This window comes from Pelophylax lessonae (genome assembly GCF_965119305.1).
Source record: "Pelophylax lessonae genome assembly, chromosome: 10".
Taxonomy (NCBI): Eukaryota; Metazoa; Chordata; class Amphibia; order Anura; family Ranidae; genus Pelophylax; species Pelophylax lessonae.
Window position 1 is genome coordinate 13,306,461 of NC_138777.1, and position 16,841 is coordinate 13,323,301.

Sequence of the window (16,841 nt, forward strand, 5' to 3'; positions counted from 1 at the left end):
TACCCGCCTATGCTAAAAAGATTATATAGAAACATATAATGTTTTATATGCATGAGTATACATATATGAATAGATGAGTATACATTACATGCTCAGAATTTGTATTATGTATGTATGTATATATCTTTCAATTTTAACTGTAATTAATAAAAACTTTTTTTTATCAAATTGTGTCAATTTGCACCTTTAAACACATTTAATGCTATATGCTTTTCTTGGATATATATATATATTATATATATATATATATATATATAAAAAATAAACATAAATAAAATAATTATACATATATATATATATATATATATATATATATATATATATATATATATATATATACACACACATTCCAAAAGTATTGGGGTGCCTGCCTTTACACACACACACAGACTTTAATGGCATCCCAGTCTTAGTCTGTAGGGTTCAATATTGGATTGGTCCACCCTTTGCAGCTATAACAGCTTCAATTCTTCTGGGAAGGCTGTCCACAAGGGTTAGGAGTGTCTATGGGAATGTTTCCCCATTCTTCCAGGAGAGCATTTGGGACGTCAGGCACTGATGTTGGACGAGAAGGCCTGGCTCGCAGTATCCACTCTAATTCATCCCAAAGGTGTTCTATTGGGTTGAGTTCAGGACTATGAACACCCCAAGTTTCTCCACTCCAAACTCGCTCATCCATGTCTTTATGGTCCTTGCTTTGTGCAATGGTCCAAATCATTTGGTGAAGAGGGGGATTATGGTGTGGGGTTGTTTTTCAGGGGTTGGGCTTGGCCCCTTAGTTCCAGTGAAGGGCGTCAGCATACCAAGACATTTTGGACAATTTCATGCTCCCAACTTTGTGGGAACAGTTTGGGGATGGCCCTTTCCTGTTCCAACATGACTGCGCACCAGCTTTTTACCAGCATGCTGCAGAGAAGCGCCCTTGCTTTCTGTGTGAGGTCCAACACACCCCTTTGGTGACTTAGAGATCTTCAGTTAGCAGTGAGCATGTTCTTCACAAATTGCATAGGTCTCAACAGGGGGTGTGTCTGACCTCTGCAGAGAGACCATTGCTTCCACACAAGGGTCTCTCTCTCTAAAGCCTGCTGGCACTCTGTGACTGGTTTAGAAAGAAAACAAGACTTGTTTTGATGACCCTGGAATGTTCTTAACACACTTAAAAAACGAGGGTTCAATGGGTCTTGAAGAGATGATTTCTGGTTGCTGCGAGTTCCTATTCTTTACGTTTGCTCTGTGCATGAACATACTGAATACCCTTTGTGTAACAGTTTTGCAGTATTGGTCTATTATCCTGGTCTGTTATGTTGACAGAGCCACCATCACAGCAAGGAGAAGAATGGACAGATCGGCTGAATGGGACTATTTTTCCACAGACACAAACGTGTTGCTATTTATTAAACTTCCCTTTCTTTACTCCCAGATTTCAGATAGTTAGACACTTTCTATTCCCTCGATGACCTTCGCTTAACGCAATCAATCGGTTTGTATAACTCCTATTACGTGATTTAAGATACGCACAGCTTTTTCAATGGCCGCCTGCTTTTTACAGATTTCTTTTTCTCAGTTATTTCTTCTGTCCTTGGGTAGGACTTCGCTCTGCTTTGTGCATAGCATTCCACTGTATCCAAACAGCAGCTTTGTGCCGCATCCCAGGACAATGGGAATAAACCATCCTGCTGGAGGGGGAAAAAAGCAAGGCTAAAGAGCACAGAAGGAAGCCAGGAAGACTTAAAGTGAACCCATTCTTTACCCATGCTGGAGGAAGCAACAGGTTCACTTCAGGCCGGGTTCACACATGTGCGGCCAAGGGTTTGCGCCTGGAGTCCCGTGCGTTCCTGTACACTGGTTCAGGGGCGATTAAGGTCCAAATTTTAGCCTGAATTTGCACCTGAATCAGACCTAAACACGCACCAGACTCTTTTTCAACCTGGATCGCGGCTGACCCGGACATGTGTGAATCGGCTCCATTGAGACTTAATCAGACTCTCATGTCATGCAAATTCCTCCGTATTCAATTCGCATATTTGTTAACCCGGCCCTAATATCCGTCAGTGGCGGTCGGTGAATGAAAATTTGGGGGAGCGGAAAAAACCAACACCCCTCCTCCCGGTGGGCCGGCCATCAAATCTACCACCCACTCCCGGGACGGCCGGCCGGCCGGCCTGCTGGCCCGCCCAGCCAGCAACCTTACCTGCTCCTTCCCCGAGCAGCTGTGAGTCTCCTCCAGCTGTACGTCCGCTTCCTCTTCCTGGCTAATGGCCAGTAAAATCACTTCTCTTTTTAGCCAATCAGGAAAGGGGTCTCACGACCCGCTTCCTGATTGGCTGGGAGGAGAGTCAGTGTGATAATAGTCATCTTTCATTTGCTATTGTCATACAACTGGGTGGGCTCAGGGCACAGTGCTCTGCACCCTGAGCCCACCCTTTTTTTGAAGCCTATAAGAGCCTCTTGCTCTAATCACGTGCTTAAAAAAAAAAAGAAAACATCCCCTATTTGAACCCATGCGTCCGGCGCCTTGCATGTAGATTAGAGTACCGGACGCATGAAAAGGGGGGGCCCCTGTGCCCCCCAATGGACGGGCCACCACTATCCACCATGTTTGTGGCAATATAGTATATGCCTTTCCAAGGAAAGGAAGCCCTGTGAGTCACTCTAGGTGGAGCTTACACAGAGCAAAGATCTCTCATTCTATCATGTGACAGTACTAGGCCAATCAGAGAGCTTACATGCTCCTCCATACCTTGAAGTATTAAAGGGCATTTTCTACACTCTGAATGGAGGGGTAGGGGAGTAAAGGAGTGATATTTTTGCTGCTATCGGGGGGGGGGGGGGCTGTTACAGCAAATGTGATGCTTTACTCTACATGTGCAAAGCAGAGGCTTACTTTAACAAGTTGCTGACCGCCCTAAAGCAGGTTTTTTTGCTACAGGGCAGACACAGTGCACAGGATCACACATATATATATATATAATGATCCTGCACTTTCAGGTGTCAGGTGCGAGTGCGTGCCGCCGCCGGCTCGCTCCTGCTGTGATTTTACACAGCAGGAGCCGATCAATGGGTCTTGCGGACTCAATGTCTGCTGGCATCCGCTGATCCTTCGGTACACATGCAGAACGACAGACTGCCTATATAAACAAGGCAGATCGCCGTTCTGTCAGTAGGGAAGGCATGGATCCTGTGTTTTTGCAAAGCAGTGACTAGGATCTATTCCTTCCCCTAGTAAAAGCACCTCCCACACTACACCTAAAACACTGGCTAGTAACACAGATAACCCTTTGATTACCCCTGATGTTAAGCCCTTCCCTGCCAAGGTCATTAGTACACTGACAGTGCATATTTTTTTAGCACTGATCACTGTATTAGGATCAAGTGTCAAAAGTATCAGTTGGGGGTCTGATTTGTCCACCACAATACCACAGTCCCGCTATAACTCGCTGATCGCCACCATTACTAGTTAAAAAATAAATAATTCCAAAAATATATTCTATAGTTTGTAGACGCGATAACCTTTGCGCAAACCAATCAATATACGCTTATTAGTATTTCTTTTTAACCAAAAACATGTAGCAGAATACATATTGGCCTAAACTGATTAGATTTGATTTTTTTAAATTTTTGTATAGGATAGGTTTTATAGCAGAAAGGAAAAAAAAAAAAGGTGTTTTTTTCAAAATTGTCGTCGTTTTTTGTTTATATTGCAAAAAATAAACACAGAAGTGATCAAAATGTCACCAAAAGACAGATCAATTTGTGGAAAAAAAAAAAAAATTATTTATGTACAGCGTCACACGCCCGCGCAATTGTCAGGTAAAGTAATGCAGTGCCGAATCGCCAAATTTTTTCCAGCGACAGTATGCCTGAACAGTGACTGCACATGGCCCGCCTCCTTCAATTTTCTTAATAAAGTATGTTGGGTGGGAGGGGTCAGGCAGAGCCACCCACAAAGTGAATTTTGGCCAGCTCATCAAAAACTGGACAAAACTTGCAGTGCGTCCCCATCTTAATGTTACCTTGTATCGCTCTACCAAGAAGCTGAACAATGTTTACAAACACTGTTTTCTACAAATCCCGGCTTTCATTTCCACAGTAGGGAATTGCTGGAAAGTGCTGGGGGGGGGGGGGGAGTGTCAATAGGGCAGGACAGGATGTACTACACACTCCCTGTGTACTTCAACTACTTTTTAATAATAACTTTATTATTGTACTTTATTTTTTGGAGTGTGTAGTATGCAAAAATCACACACTCTCTCGGCATGCAGAGAACCTCGCTGCCCTTTAGCAGACGGGCAGCGGTGCCATTATGTGTTAATGACACCCTATGCATCTGCTAATGTGCAGCCAAACCACATAGTGCTGCAGCACCATGTGGTTTGGTGTGCCGCGTTTTTAAAAAAGTGTTTCTGATCTGGATTTTTTGCGTACATTGACATGAATGCGCTGCCCTACACATGGAGTGCACTCGTCGCACCAACATGGAGAAAACAATCTGTCTGTTGACCCTGAACAGGGGCGTAACTACAGGGGTTGCAAATGCAACCGGGCCCCATGCTCCAGAGAGTCTGTGCGGCTCCCCTGTACACCTGGATAGGAGGGGGGGAGGGGCAGCATGTAGAGAAATCACTGTCCTCCTTTTTCCTCCTGTAGCTACAGGAGAAAACTGGAGGAGACTGGTTCCTCTGTATGCTGCCCCTGCCACTCCTCCTATCCAGTTCACTAGTGTTCTGCTGTCTCTGGGCCCCTGTGTGCTCCCCTGGTTCCCTCTTCTGCTACTGTGCTGCCCCCCCCCCCCCCACTGTGCTCCCTCCCCTCTCCTGCCGGCTGCTGCAGGGGATGTGTCACAAAAGAGAACCAGGAAGGAGTCGGTAAATATGTAATTTACCAGCTCCTTCCATTTCTGCATAGACAGAGTCATAGTCAGTGACATTGTAAAAAAAATAAAAATAAAATGATAAAAAATAATACAATTAAAATACCTAAAAAAAAATACTGACACCAGTGGGTGAACTTCCAGGATCGCAAAGGTCACACTTGCAACCGGGCCCTGGAATTCAACCACCGTGGGGAGGCCCCAAGATGGCAGGAAGGGGGCCCACTGCAGAACTTGTGAAAGGGTCCAGCAACGAGAGTAAAGGGCCCCAGGATAAGTGGGAAGAGCCCCAGGCTTGAAGAGAAGGGCCCCGGCCAGGGGTCCCTTCATGGTTTCTTGCACCGGGGCCCTGAAGGCTCTAGTTACGCCTCTGACCCCGAACAACCAATCACAATAACCCTTTGTAGTTAGAACCAGGCTGATGTACATTTGTAAGTCAGACACTTTTATGAATAAGGCCCCAGGTTCCATCAGCCGTCTCAGTCCCTGTACATAACCCCCCCCCCCCCCCCTCTACACAAACAAACGCAGGAATCCAGAACAAATCCTCCTCATTTATAGATTAGCTGCTGCACCATACAGTGTGAAATACATTAGAGAAACCAAACTGAGCCATTTCCACAGCTTCTCCCACTTCCAGCACTCGCCTTACATGGCCAGAAAATCAATTTGACTTCGTTAACGTGATCTCTCATTAGGAAATCCTATACTTCCTCTTATGGAAGCCTTGGCTGCAGCTTGTATTAGCTTATGATTAACAAAACATCCAAATTAGTATCCTGTGCTTTTTATAGTGTGTAAAAAAAAAACCCACACATGGTATATTTCTGCCTCAAAGCAGAATGTTAGCCAAAAACAACAAAATAAAACATTAATAGTCCATTAAAGAAAAAACGCAAAAAAAATGAATAGTCCACAAGATACAATATAACAATTTTTGTTGCAATATTTTCAGTCCAGAGCTTCTCCCCTGCAGTACTTCCTTTCCAGTATGAGACGCCTCCAGCCTATTCATAGCGGTAGCACAGAGATGAGCTCGCCTACCTGTCATTCTGCTCTCTCCTCCTATCAGCATGCTTATTGTCAGCACATTAACTGATTGGCTCCTTGTGCTGCTGCTCCATCTCACACTGCAAACAGAGGGAGCAGTGCTACTACCCATACAGCTCACCAGTAAAAGAGCTCCCGGGTGCCCGATCCACAGCCATTTAACTGAGTGCATATGTAGAAAGATGATCTGCACTCCGGTAGTTGCTCTTAAAAAAAATGTCATCTATATTCAGGAACTACAGAACACACCTGTTGATCAGATCAGCTGACGCGTTTCAGCCTATGAGGCCTTAGTCATAACTAGATTGTAAGTACCTTGAAGGTAAGGACTATTATAAATGTACAGTACTGCGTAAAATTGTTTGTGCAATAGTCCCTGTACAGCAGAACTGGAGTGCGAGATGGAGAAAGATAATCTGTACACCGGTAGCTGCTCTTAAAAAATCTTCATCTTTATTCAGGAACCACAGAACACAAATTCTGATAAGATCAGTTGACGTGTTTTAGCCTATGAGGCCTTAGTCATAACTAGACTAAGATCCTTGAAGGTAAGGACTAATGTAAATGTACAGTACTGCGTAAATTGTTTGTGCAATAGTCCCTGTACAGCAGAACTGGAGTGTGAGATGGAGAAAGATGATCCGCACACCGGTAGTTGCTCTTAAAAAATCTTCATCTTTATTCAGGAACCACAGAAAACAACTGGTAAGATAAGATCAGTTAATGCGTTTTAGCCTATGAGGGCCTTAGTCATAAATTAGTTATGACTAAGGCCTCAAAATCTTCATCTTTATTCAGGAACCATAGAACACAACTGCTGATAAGATCAGTTGACGCGTTTCAGTCTATGAGGCTTTAGTCATAACTTAGTTATGACTAAGAACAGAAGAACGAACAATCAGCGCGATCAATAACTACAGAAAAGTATGCAAGCTGAACACTGACCCAGGTACATTACTATTTATTATATTTTATGATTTAGTTATGACTAAGGCCTCAAAATCTTCATCTTTATTCAGGAACCACAGAACACAATTGCTGATAAGATTAGTTGACACATTTCAGCCTATAAGCCTTAGTCATAACCAAGTTATGACTAAGTCCTCATAGGCTGAAATGCGTAAACTGATCTTAGCAGCAGTTGTGTTCTGTGGTTCCTGACTAAAGATTAAGATTTTTTTTAAGAGCAACTACCGGTGTGCGGATCATCTTTCTCCATCTCAAACGCCAGTTCTGCTGTACAGGGACTATTTCACAAACAATTTACGCAGTACTGTACATTTACATTAGTCTTTACCTTCAAGGATCTTAAAATCGAAGGTCTCCATCTTACCTGCATACATACACACACATTTTATAAGTAGAATTCCAGCCTCAACCTAACTAGTCTTAAAAATGCCCCCCCCCCTCCTAACACCTATGCTAATGTGTAAAAAAATAAATAAATGAATAAAAATAAAATAACAGGACCTAAGTGTAACCTCCTAACACGTATGCTGACTAACCTGTCTAAAAAAGATGTACAGTAAATACTTACCCATTTTCAACCTGCTCCCGGTCTGGTTACGTGATCCAGCTCCTCTGTGTCAACCAGCAGCGGCTGCAGGGGAGAGGAGGAAGCACAGACAATGGCTTGGACACGATAGCCAATGGGTGACCTCACAGTTTCTGTAATTCTCCGCCGTTGTCGAGCGCTTTCTCCTCTTCCCTGCACCCGCCACTGGCTAACCCATCAGTCCATCCATGACTTGTACAGCCGGGTCATAAAACTGCTGCGAGTGTACGTTATCCTAAGGAGTCCCAGGAATCGACAGGATACAAAAAGAGCATATCATGTACAACAGGGTCTTCATCTCTGGAGCCCAGGCCAAGCAGAAGAGATACAGAACAGATGAGAGTAGAACAGCCAGTGGCAGAAAGCTCAGAAGACAAAGGGGCCGGTCTGACAGTGTGGGTATTGTTGCAGATGCCGCCAGACACTGAAGGGCATGAAGACAATCTGGTTACGTGTTTCGAGGTGGCAAGGCCTCTTTTTCAAGCCTGCCTACAGCTAATACCCCCTTTTATGTATACAGTGGCCAACAGGAAACTCTGCCCTTAGAGTCTAGGGGCAGAGAATATAATTAAAAAGGAGTATTATCTGTAGGTAGGCAGACTTGAAAAAGAGCAGATGCCAGACGTTGGAGAGCGTGAAGGCGGCGTAGCTACAAGTTTAAAGGTGGAAAGGCCTCCTTTTAAAGCATGCCAACCTACAGCTAATACTCCTATTTATGTACTCAGTGGCCAACAGGAAACTCCGCCCTTAGAGTTTAGGAGCAGGCTCTAAGGGAAGAGAATATAAATACAGTGGGTACGGAAAGTATTCAGACCCCCTTAAATTTTTCACTCTTTGTTATATTGCAGCCATTTGCTAAAATCATTTAGGTTCATTCTTCTTCCTCTGTGGAGAAAACCAGGCACTGCTCATCACCTGTCCAATACAGTCCCAACAGTGAAGCATGGTGGTGGCAGCATCATGCTGTGGGGGTGTTTTTCAGCTGCAGGGACAGGACGACTGGTTGCAATCGAGGGAAAGATGAATGCGGCCAAGTACAGGGATATCCTGGACAAAAACCTTCTCCAGAGTGCTCTGGACCTCAGACTGGGCCGAAGGTTTACCTTCCAACAAGACAATGACCCTAAGCACACAGCTAAAATAACGAAGGAGTGGCTTCACAACAACTCCGTGACTGTTCTTGAATGGCCCAGCCAGAGCCCTGACTTAAACCCAATTGAGCATCTCTGGAGAGACCTAAAAATGGCTGTCCACCAACGTTTACCATCCAACCTGACAGAACTGGAGAGGATCTGCAAGGAGGAATGGCAGAGGATCCCCAAATCCAGGTGTGAAAGACTTGTTGCATCTTTCCCAAAAAGACTCCTGGCTGTATTAGATCAAAAGGGGGCTTCTAATAAATACTGAGCAAAGGGTCTGAATACTTAGGACCATGTGATATTTCAGTTTTTCTTTTTTAATAAATCTGCAACAATTTCAACAATTCTGTGTTTTTCTGTCAGTATGGGGTGCTATGTGTACATTCATGAGGAAGAAGAATGAACTTAAATGATTTTAGCAAATGGCTGCAATATAACAAAGAGTGAAAAATTTAAGGGGGTCTGAATACTTTCCGTACCCACTGTAAAAGGGAGTATTCACTGTAGGCTGAAAAACAAGCCATTATTCCTGGAAATGCGTAGCCAGATCAGCTCCCATGGCTTGTGAGCTTTCTGCTGCTGGAGGTTCGATTCTCCTGTTCTGGATCACTGCAGCTTGGCCTGGGCTCCAGTGATGAGGACCCTGTTGTAAACTATATTCTCTTTTTAACCCTACAACATGTTAGTGGCCAATTAGCTTTTTTAATAAATTATCTACTTGCTGCACTTAGATGCGCCCCCTTGTGTCTCTAAGGGTGATGTTCTGGTTGGAGGTGGGGACTTTATATCTTTGCATGGATTTGCTTATGTTTTTATGGAGTATTGCACTACTAGGATGAGGAGGGGGGGGGGGTGGGTTTGTATGTTTTTATACCTTCCAAGTTGGGGTTTCCCTTCTTTTTGTTTATTTTTTCGGAAAAATTTAATAAAAATAATTTTCCCCAAAAAAAAGGGGTAATGTTCTGTCAATTCGTGGAAGACTCCATGTCTTATGAGACTCTACAGTTGCTGACTTAGCATTGCCTAGTTCTCCTGTCAATGCTCATGGACGCCGATATTGACCCCCCCCCCCCCCCCCGTGACATTTGCATAAAGGCAATTTGCTGCATTTCGATGCGCTTTTGTGTCTCTTTGCCATATTACAGATATCTCTTCTATCTTCTGAGAAGATGGTCTGAGTGCAAGCCAAATACTTAAATTGCACCATACCCCTTGTGATCTGAACTGATTGAGTCCCATACCTTTTCTAAAGGTCACTGGCTGTTCATGCACCATAATAGATTGTTTTTTTTAGCACATTGCCCCTTGACCGCTATACCGCCCTTGTTTTGGGGGGGAGAAGTCTCAGTTCCACAAATTAGGTCTTTTAGGTTTTTGTAGTCTACTCCAATACATCATACATGTTTTTTTTTATTGGGTAGCAGATTGGAGTACATTTTTTTTTTCTACGTTTTAATTAGAAATTAAAAAAAATAAATAAAAAATAAATATTTTTACTTAATTCTTTAGGTTAGCATCAGAGTCTGATAATTATAAGGACTCACAAGGACATCTTTGCCTGCAAGATGGGTCATTAGTAGGGATGCACCGATCCGATATTCGGATTGGATATCGGCCCAGATACTGGCAAAATAGCTGGATCGAGGATCGGTAAAATTTAGCAGACCCACGGGCCGATCCGGGGCGTCGCTACTCTCCAGGCTTCTGACCCTCCCTCAATCACTTCAATAGAAGAAAAAAAAGCTTTTACTCATCTAATTCTACAGTTGCAGGCATTCTTCTTCTGTTTATAGGGGAGGGTGGGGTCGTCTTTCTTTCGGTATCCACATCACTGGCTGTGTGATGTGGACATTTTCTAGCTACCTGTTGATCCTGATACCGATCCGGAAGTATTATTTTGTTATAAGCTCACAAAACAGTACTTCCGGATCGGCGATGATTTCACAAAGCAAAAGATCGGGATCAGGGCCAAAAAAGTGGATCGGTGCATCCCTAGTCATTAGTATAACAATAATATAACTTCCCATCATTGATCACCATCAATACATCAGAAAGTATCAGTCTGAATAACTGCAGCTTTAGGTGGAGGTAACAGATCAGACCTCCCAAGTTCTCCCATATAGAGTGGAATATTCATTCAGTTCTATGAGCCAGGTTCTCTGTTTTTTCTGGTGTCAGAATACACAGGGCTCTATCATAGGGGCTGTATGAAAACAAAAAGCAGTCTGCGGTTTCCACCTTCCAAGCCACCGGAGGGGTGAACTAATAATACCACCAATCCCTGTTGCCCACTGAGGCATGAACAAGCTTAATAAATATAAGATTCCAGGATGAGACACAACAGAGCTGTGACCCTGACAGACAAGGAAAGTAAAGCGTGTCAGATATCCCGGCCTTGCATGTGACTAATCCCACCTCTCTCAAAATAGCTGTGCATGAGTGCAGGCCATTTAAAATAGTTGTTATAAAAAAGCAGACTTGTCCTACTATGGCCCTACGGGGGTCCACAGCCTCATGCCCCGGCCTCTGTCTAAAGGAATAACAAGGGTTCGTCTTACATGCCGGCTGCCAAGGATGACCGGGACTGCTGTGCTGAGGAATGCAGCCAAGGGCGGCACCGGGAGGGTTAAACCCAAATAGCACTTGTGGTCTTGCAGGAGGGGGGTAAATTGTTACCTGTTAGAGGTCAGGCAAATGGGCAGAATGTTACATAAAGTTATTTAGTGGCGCATTAGCAGGTGAGCACTGGGCCTGTTACCATGCACAGTATAGGTGTCTAGAAAGTATGTAATAATGTAGGTTTTAAAGGGAGACTGGAAGGATAGAAACCTGGAACCCAACTATGCCAACCTTTCTTGTAGATTGGGATTCTGACCCAGGCTTGTTTATTTAGTGGGCCACTTGAGACATTTTGGGACCTCTGATCTGATCATTGTGTCTTTTAAAGCTAAACACTAAAGCGAATACACCACCCTGACCTCCATGCTCCAGCTCTTCTCCTCCCAGCTTGGTCATTCAAGGTGATTTCCATGTTGAGCATCATCAACCACCTCCTTGTAAGCCCACAGTGTCATATACACACCCTCTATAGTGTCATCATGTAGCCTATGGACAAACACCTTCAGTGTCATTATCTAGTCTATCCAAAAACCCCCCTTAGCGTCATCATGTAGCCTATGGCCACACCCACATAGCATCATCATGTAAGTCCAGGGGTCTCCAAACTTTCTAAGCCAAGGGCCAGTTTACGGTGCCTCAGGCTTTAGGGGGGCAGACTGTGGCCAGTGGGAGTAAAACTATTTCCCATCATTGGTCTTAATCTGAAGACTGGTGCCTCATTGTTGGTGTCAGTGGGAGAAATAGTGCCCCATTGATGGGGTCAGTGGAAGGAATAGTACACCATCATTGGTGTCAGAGGGAGAAATACTGCCCCATTGATTTTGTCAGTAGAAGGAATGGTGGCCCATCATTGGTGTCATTTAGCGGAATAGTGCTCCAAGGGCCAGATACAGGCAATCAAATGGCCAAATCTGGCCCCTGGGCCACAGTTTGGAGACTGCTGATGTAGTCTCTGTACACACCCCCTTAGCATCACCATGTAGTCTATGGACACCACCCCATCATCTCATAGCCTGGGTTCAGTGTCATTTTGCATAGAACGGCCCTTACATGTCTCAACTTGAGCATCATACAATGCAGTAGTGACAGCAGCTCACTGCTAAAGAGGGACAGAGCTGGTCTCATGTAACTAGGAGGTGCAGATTCGACTATTCTAAAAAAGCTGGGGGGGGGGGTTAGTCGTAAGAGTATGCGACACGTTTCGGGAGTCCAAAAAAACACCCCCTTTATCAGGACTTAAGAGTGAAAACAATATAAATGGACTAGATGTGAACTGGACCTTTAATGGTATTTCTTCCAGTGTTCACAAGCACAGGTTTGGCGTTCATCTCATGACCACATGGAAAACCCCTAGAAGTAGAGTAGGTTTGCTTTACATTTTATAGTTTTTGGTGCTGGAGGTTTCATTTTTGATAGATGCAATGGCGGGGATACCAGCTTGAATTATTACCACTTTGAGAACCACAACCATGTATCTTCCATGGCTTCCCTTTAAGCAGTCCCCAATAGGTACCTTGGAGGACTGGTGGTTTTTGGCTTGGAGGCATTAAAAACCAAGTGAACCATGGGACCAGAGGTGGCTTTATGATAAAAAAAAGTAATAGGATAGAGTTCAGATGTAGCCGCCATAGAGGTTTAGCAGCTTAAGCATTGTGTATTCTAAACCACTGCCTTTTCACATGGTTTTCACACTTTGGTACATCTCAGAGCTGCAGTCACTTCCTTCCTTGCGGTCTACATGCCCTCCACCAATGGCATTTCTCAAAGTTGGTTTCCTTTTGTTGGCAATGGTAGGCATGTAGGTAAGTGTGAAATGTCCACTTGCAGTCTACATTGAACACCAACGTGACAGGGTGACAATGCAGGAGCAGAGTTCAGAGACAGGGACAGAGCGTCACCGTATAACAGGAAATGCCTGATCAAAGACTTTCATGGCAGGCTCATCAGGTAATATTTTTAAGAAAGCTGCAGACTTAAAAGATATTTAAAATTACTTTTGAAATGTCAAGCTTCAATGAGATTTTAGCGATTGGGTGTACATGCAATTTATTAACCGTCTGCTTGGACAGTTCCCTTATTATTTCTCTCCTGACAGGTCCCTTTTACCTAAATTGGATGCATCTTTCACTGTCTACCCAGAACCGGCAGCAGGAATGTTGATACATTAGGCAGTTTTGTTGCAGAAAGTACCATTTTTTTTTGTGTGAAGGGGAAAAGTGGAAATTACTTGGGGCCTCCAGACAGTGAAATGACAAGCGTATAAAATGTGCCAGAGCAGAGGCTGCAGTGACAAGAAGAGACGTGTCAGCAGAAGATGGTCCGGACTCCCAGGAATGCTCCTGGAATGAGACATTCTATATGCCATCTACACTAACATACCTAAACACAGCTCTTAGATCACACTGCAGCTGCCGGCTGAGCCTGCCAAAGAGACAGGTGCCCGCTCGCTGCCTTCCCCGCACTGGAATCCCAGTTCTCAGAACAGGAGAATCAGACAAATACTCGCCCTCACCCTGCTCCATAAGACAGAGCCATCATACAGGTATACCAAGAGATGCGTGCATACATTGCGCTACTACTACTGGAGTGTGGGAAGGGCTTGAACCTCTGTTGGGTTTTTATTATGGTCCATATCCCCAGTGGGATTTTTTCCCTCTTTGCATTGCAGCTGTGATCAGCAGACTATCAGTGCAATGCCAGGCTCTTGCAGACTCAACCTGAAGCTCCATGTCTACGCAGAGGTATGGGCTTTCAGATTTCAAGCTGGAGGAAATGTTTACACTACACAATGGACTACAGATTCGGTGATCCTCACACTTGTTTGCAGGGCTAGGACAGGAGGGTGCTGAGTGGGCACCTGCGCTGTGTTGAGGAGGGGGGGGGGGGGGGGGGGGAGTGCTGCCATGTTTGCCGCTCGTCCTGCTCCTCATTCACACAAGTGACTGCAGTGTCATTCCTGTCAGAAGGAGCAGCTACTGATAGATGCTGCTGGAGGCAGTATTCGGCTTTCTCCTTCCTCCAGACTGCATGGGGTGGAAAAGAGCTGGTGCTGAGACTGAGAACTGTCCTCAGTCTCAGAGCAGTGCTGATGAAGAAGGGCAGACTATGTCCTCCTCCTTATCTCCCCCTGTCATATGACAGGTCACATGACTGGAAAGATGCTGTGAGTACCAATCTGCCAGTACCAGGGAGTACCGATCTGCCAGTACAAAGGGGAGGGCAACAACTCAGAAGCATAGGGACACTTTATGTAAAGGTGGACTCTATTGGGGACAACTGATGTACAGCAGGACTCTACTGGGGACTGCATCTGGCACAATTTGCCATCTTCACCCTGGGTGCTAGATGACGTTGTCCTGCCACTGCATGTATGCTATTGAGAACTACAGATTTACTTGCCGAAGTAGCAGATGGGACTTGTAGTTCATTCACAGATCTCTGTGAATGAATGACATGGATGAGAGGAAGAGTCAAACCCGATTTCAAACCCGACAGCTACTGCAGAGGAAAATAATCCCTGCACACTGTGTCAAAGGAGGGGCCTTTTTTAGGGTGGGTGAAAGTGGAGTCCACTTGGCACAAAGTTACATTCTAAATATGGGGGCATTATGATCTTAAAGGTGAATTTAACCTTTAAGGTATACATGGACCTGATTGGCAGGTTCTTGGCTGCAGCCTTTTAAACACAATGAACAAATTGCTCAACAGACGCACAACTCTTGGATGGCTGGTACAGAGCACTTAGCAAGGTTTGTTTCACTTAGTAAGTCTTTTAAAACATTTAGTGGTTAACTGTATCAAATTAATCCAATGCGTTTCAAGGAAAAGAACTCCCACGTCTTCAGGGATTGGGCAACAGATGTAAAAATCAGCCAACTTACACTTTGCCGGCAGGACTCACTAATCTTATTATTGGATTAATTCAGGCCTTCTATTTTTTTTTTTTTACTTCTGATGCCCCTGAAGGAAGAGTCCTTTCCCTCGAAACACGTTGGTTGCATTTTACATTGCGATTGTACGTTGTAAATACATTGTAAGCAAATTGAATGTTCTTATCACACATCTAAGAATAATATTCTATAATTATACAGTATATTCAACAATCAACGCGCTGAGCCAGCAACATTTTTATCCATCTATGGTCAGCCTAAGACTGGATACACACTATACAACTTTTGTTGTTCGATTTCCTTTAGATTTACCTTCAACTCTGTAGTGCAAGGGGCCTGCCTGACTGCATACGAATTGAAAGTGTTAAGATTTGACCTCATATTATATGGTTTTGGTAAATCTAAAGGAAAAAATCTAAAGAAAATTGTATCCAACTTAACTCTTGACTCCTAGGAGCCAGTCTACACAGCGTTTGTAGGGGAGAGGGCTCTTTGGAGATGTAGTTCTGGGAATGTGTATCATGATAAAAAAGTTGGCACTTCAATAATAGCCAAAAACAAATCTTCATTTCTAAGGAACAATGCAAAAACTCCACTGAAAAGGCCAACGCGTTTCGGCCTCAATCATAGCTAGGAGTGTACCTATATCAATAGTAAAAGACCTCCTAGCAGCTGCCCTTGCAAGAGTCTTACAAGCCTGGTGACAACGTCCCTAGAGGAACAAGATAAGATAAATGTTGAGTAGGGGAAGAGGGAGGTTTGGGGGTGAACCCGGGCAATATCTGTTGTAGCAGAGCGTCCCAGAGAGAGCCAGGAAAAGTCCTGTTCGGGGTTTATACATCACCCAGGCATCTCTCGTATACCTTTAGGGATCTCTGAGCCATGATCCAGTTCGGATCTTGGTCCTCTTCACCAGGCCAATTTAAACTCACCTGAGACAGACAGCAGGGCTCTCTCAGCCTGGGAAATTAGACAACGTTTGTCTAGGAGAGCAGAAGGTTGGTAACACTGTCAGTGTGTGTCTTTGGAAGATGACAAGCTGTAGGATTGCTCAGTCTGTGTTAGTTAGGGACTGCATTGTGTGTAGTAAGCGTCGGGACACGGCTAGGCTTTTGGTTATTATTATTGTTCCTGCTTGTTTTCCTTAAAGCACTGTACAGCACCAGTTTATAAACTTGTATATAGCACCAATAAACACCGCACTGTTAGTCACTACCTCACTGGATTTGGTATCTGTGCCTGAAAGACTGCTCATCCCAGGGAGCCCCTGCACCTGCTACCTGTTCCCCAGCTTACACTGTATATAATAATTAAAACATACTATAATTATTTAATTGCAAAATTGTACTTACAGCATCTGGGTCCCGCTGCTGTTCTAGAAACGCTGAAAACTCCACCAATCGGAGTTTGGTGGTGCCTATGGACCGACCTTGCCATGCCGGGACTGAGGAGGCAGGCGGCGCTGTGGGTTCAAAACCTGCAATGTAAAACAGACATGTCAGTTTTGGAGGGGTTCAAAGCGCTGCTCCACCACTTCACTCCTGTGCTGGGAAATACTCTATACTTCCTAGTACAGGAGATCTTTGATCTATAAACAGTAATCTTGTCAAAAGTTCCTGCATAGATGTTCCATGGGGGATTGAGTTTTTCAAACATTTAGGGCTCCTGGCTCTATAGGCTTTAGTAATCGTAATTTCCCTGATCCCTCCCAGCCCATT

The 16,841-nt window shown here is 44.3% G+C and overlaps 1 protein-coding gene across 1 annotated transcript in view; it reads right to left on the reverse strand.

Annotated features, from left to right (window-relative positions):
- Positions 1-16,841, reverse strand: part of TEAD1 (TEA domain transcription factor 1) — a gene marked incomplete at its 5' end in the record, with an annotated part of 306,477 nt that overhangs the window by 17,559 nt on the left and 272,077 nt on the right. Inside the window, 1 exon segment of the mRNA XM_082270285.1 lies at positions 16,476-16,600. Within this exon segment, the coding sequence (XP_082126411.1) occupies positions 16,476-16,600 (125 nt within the window).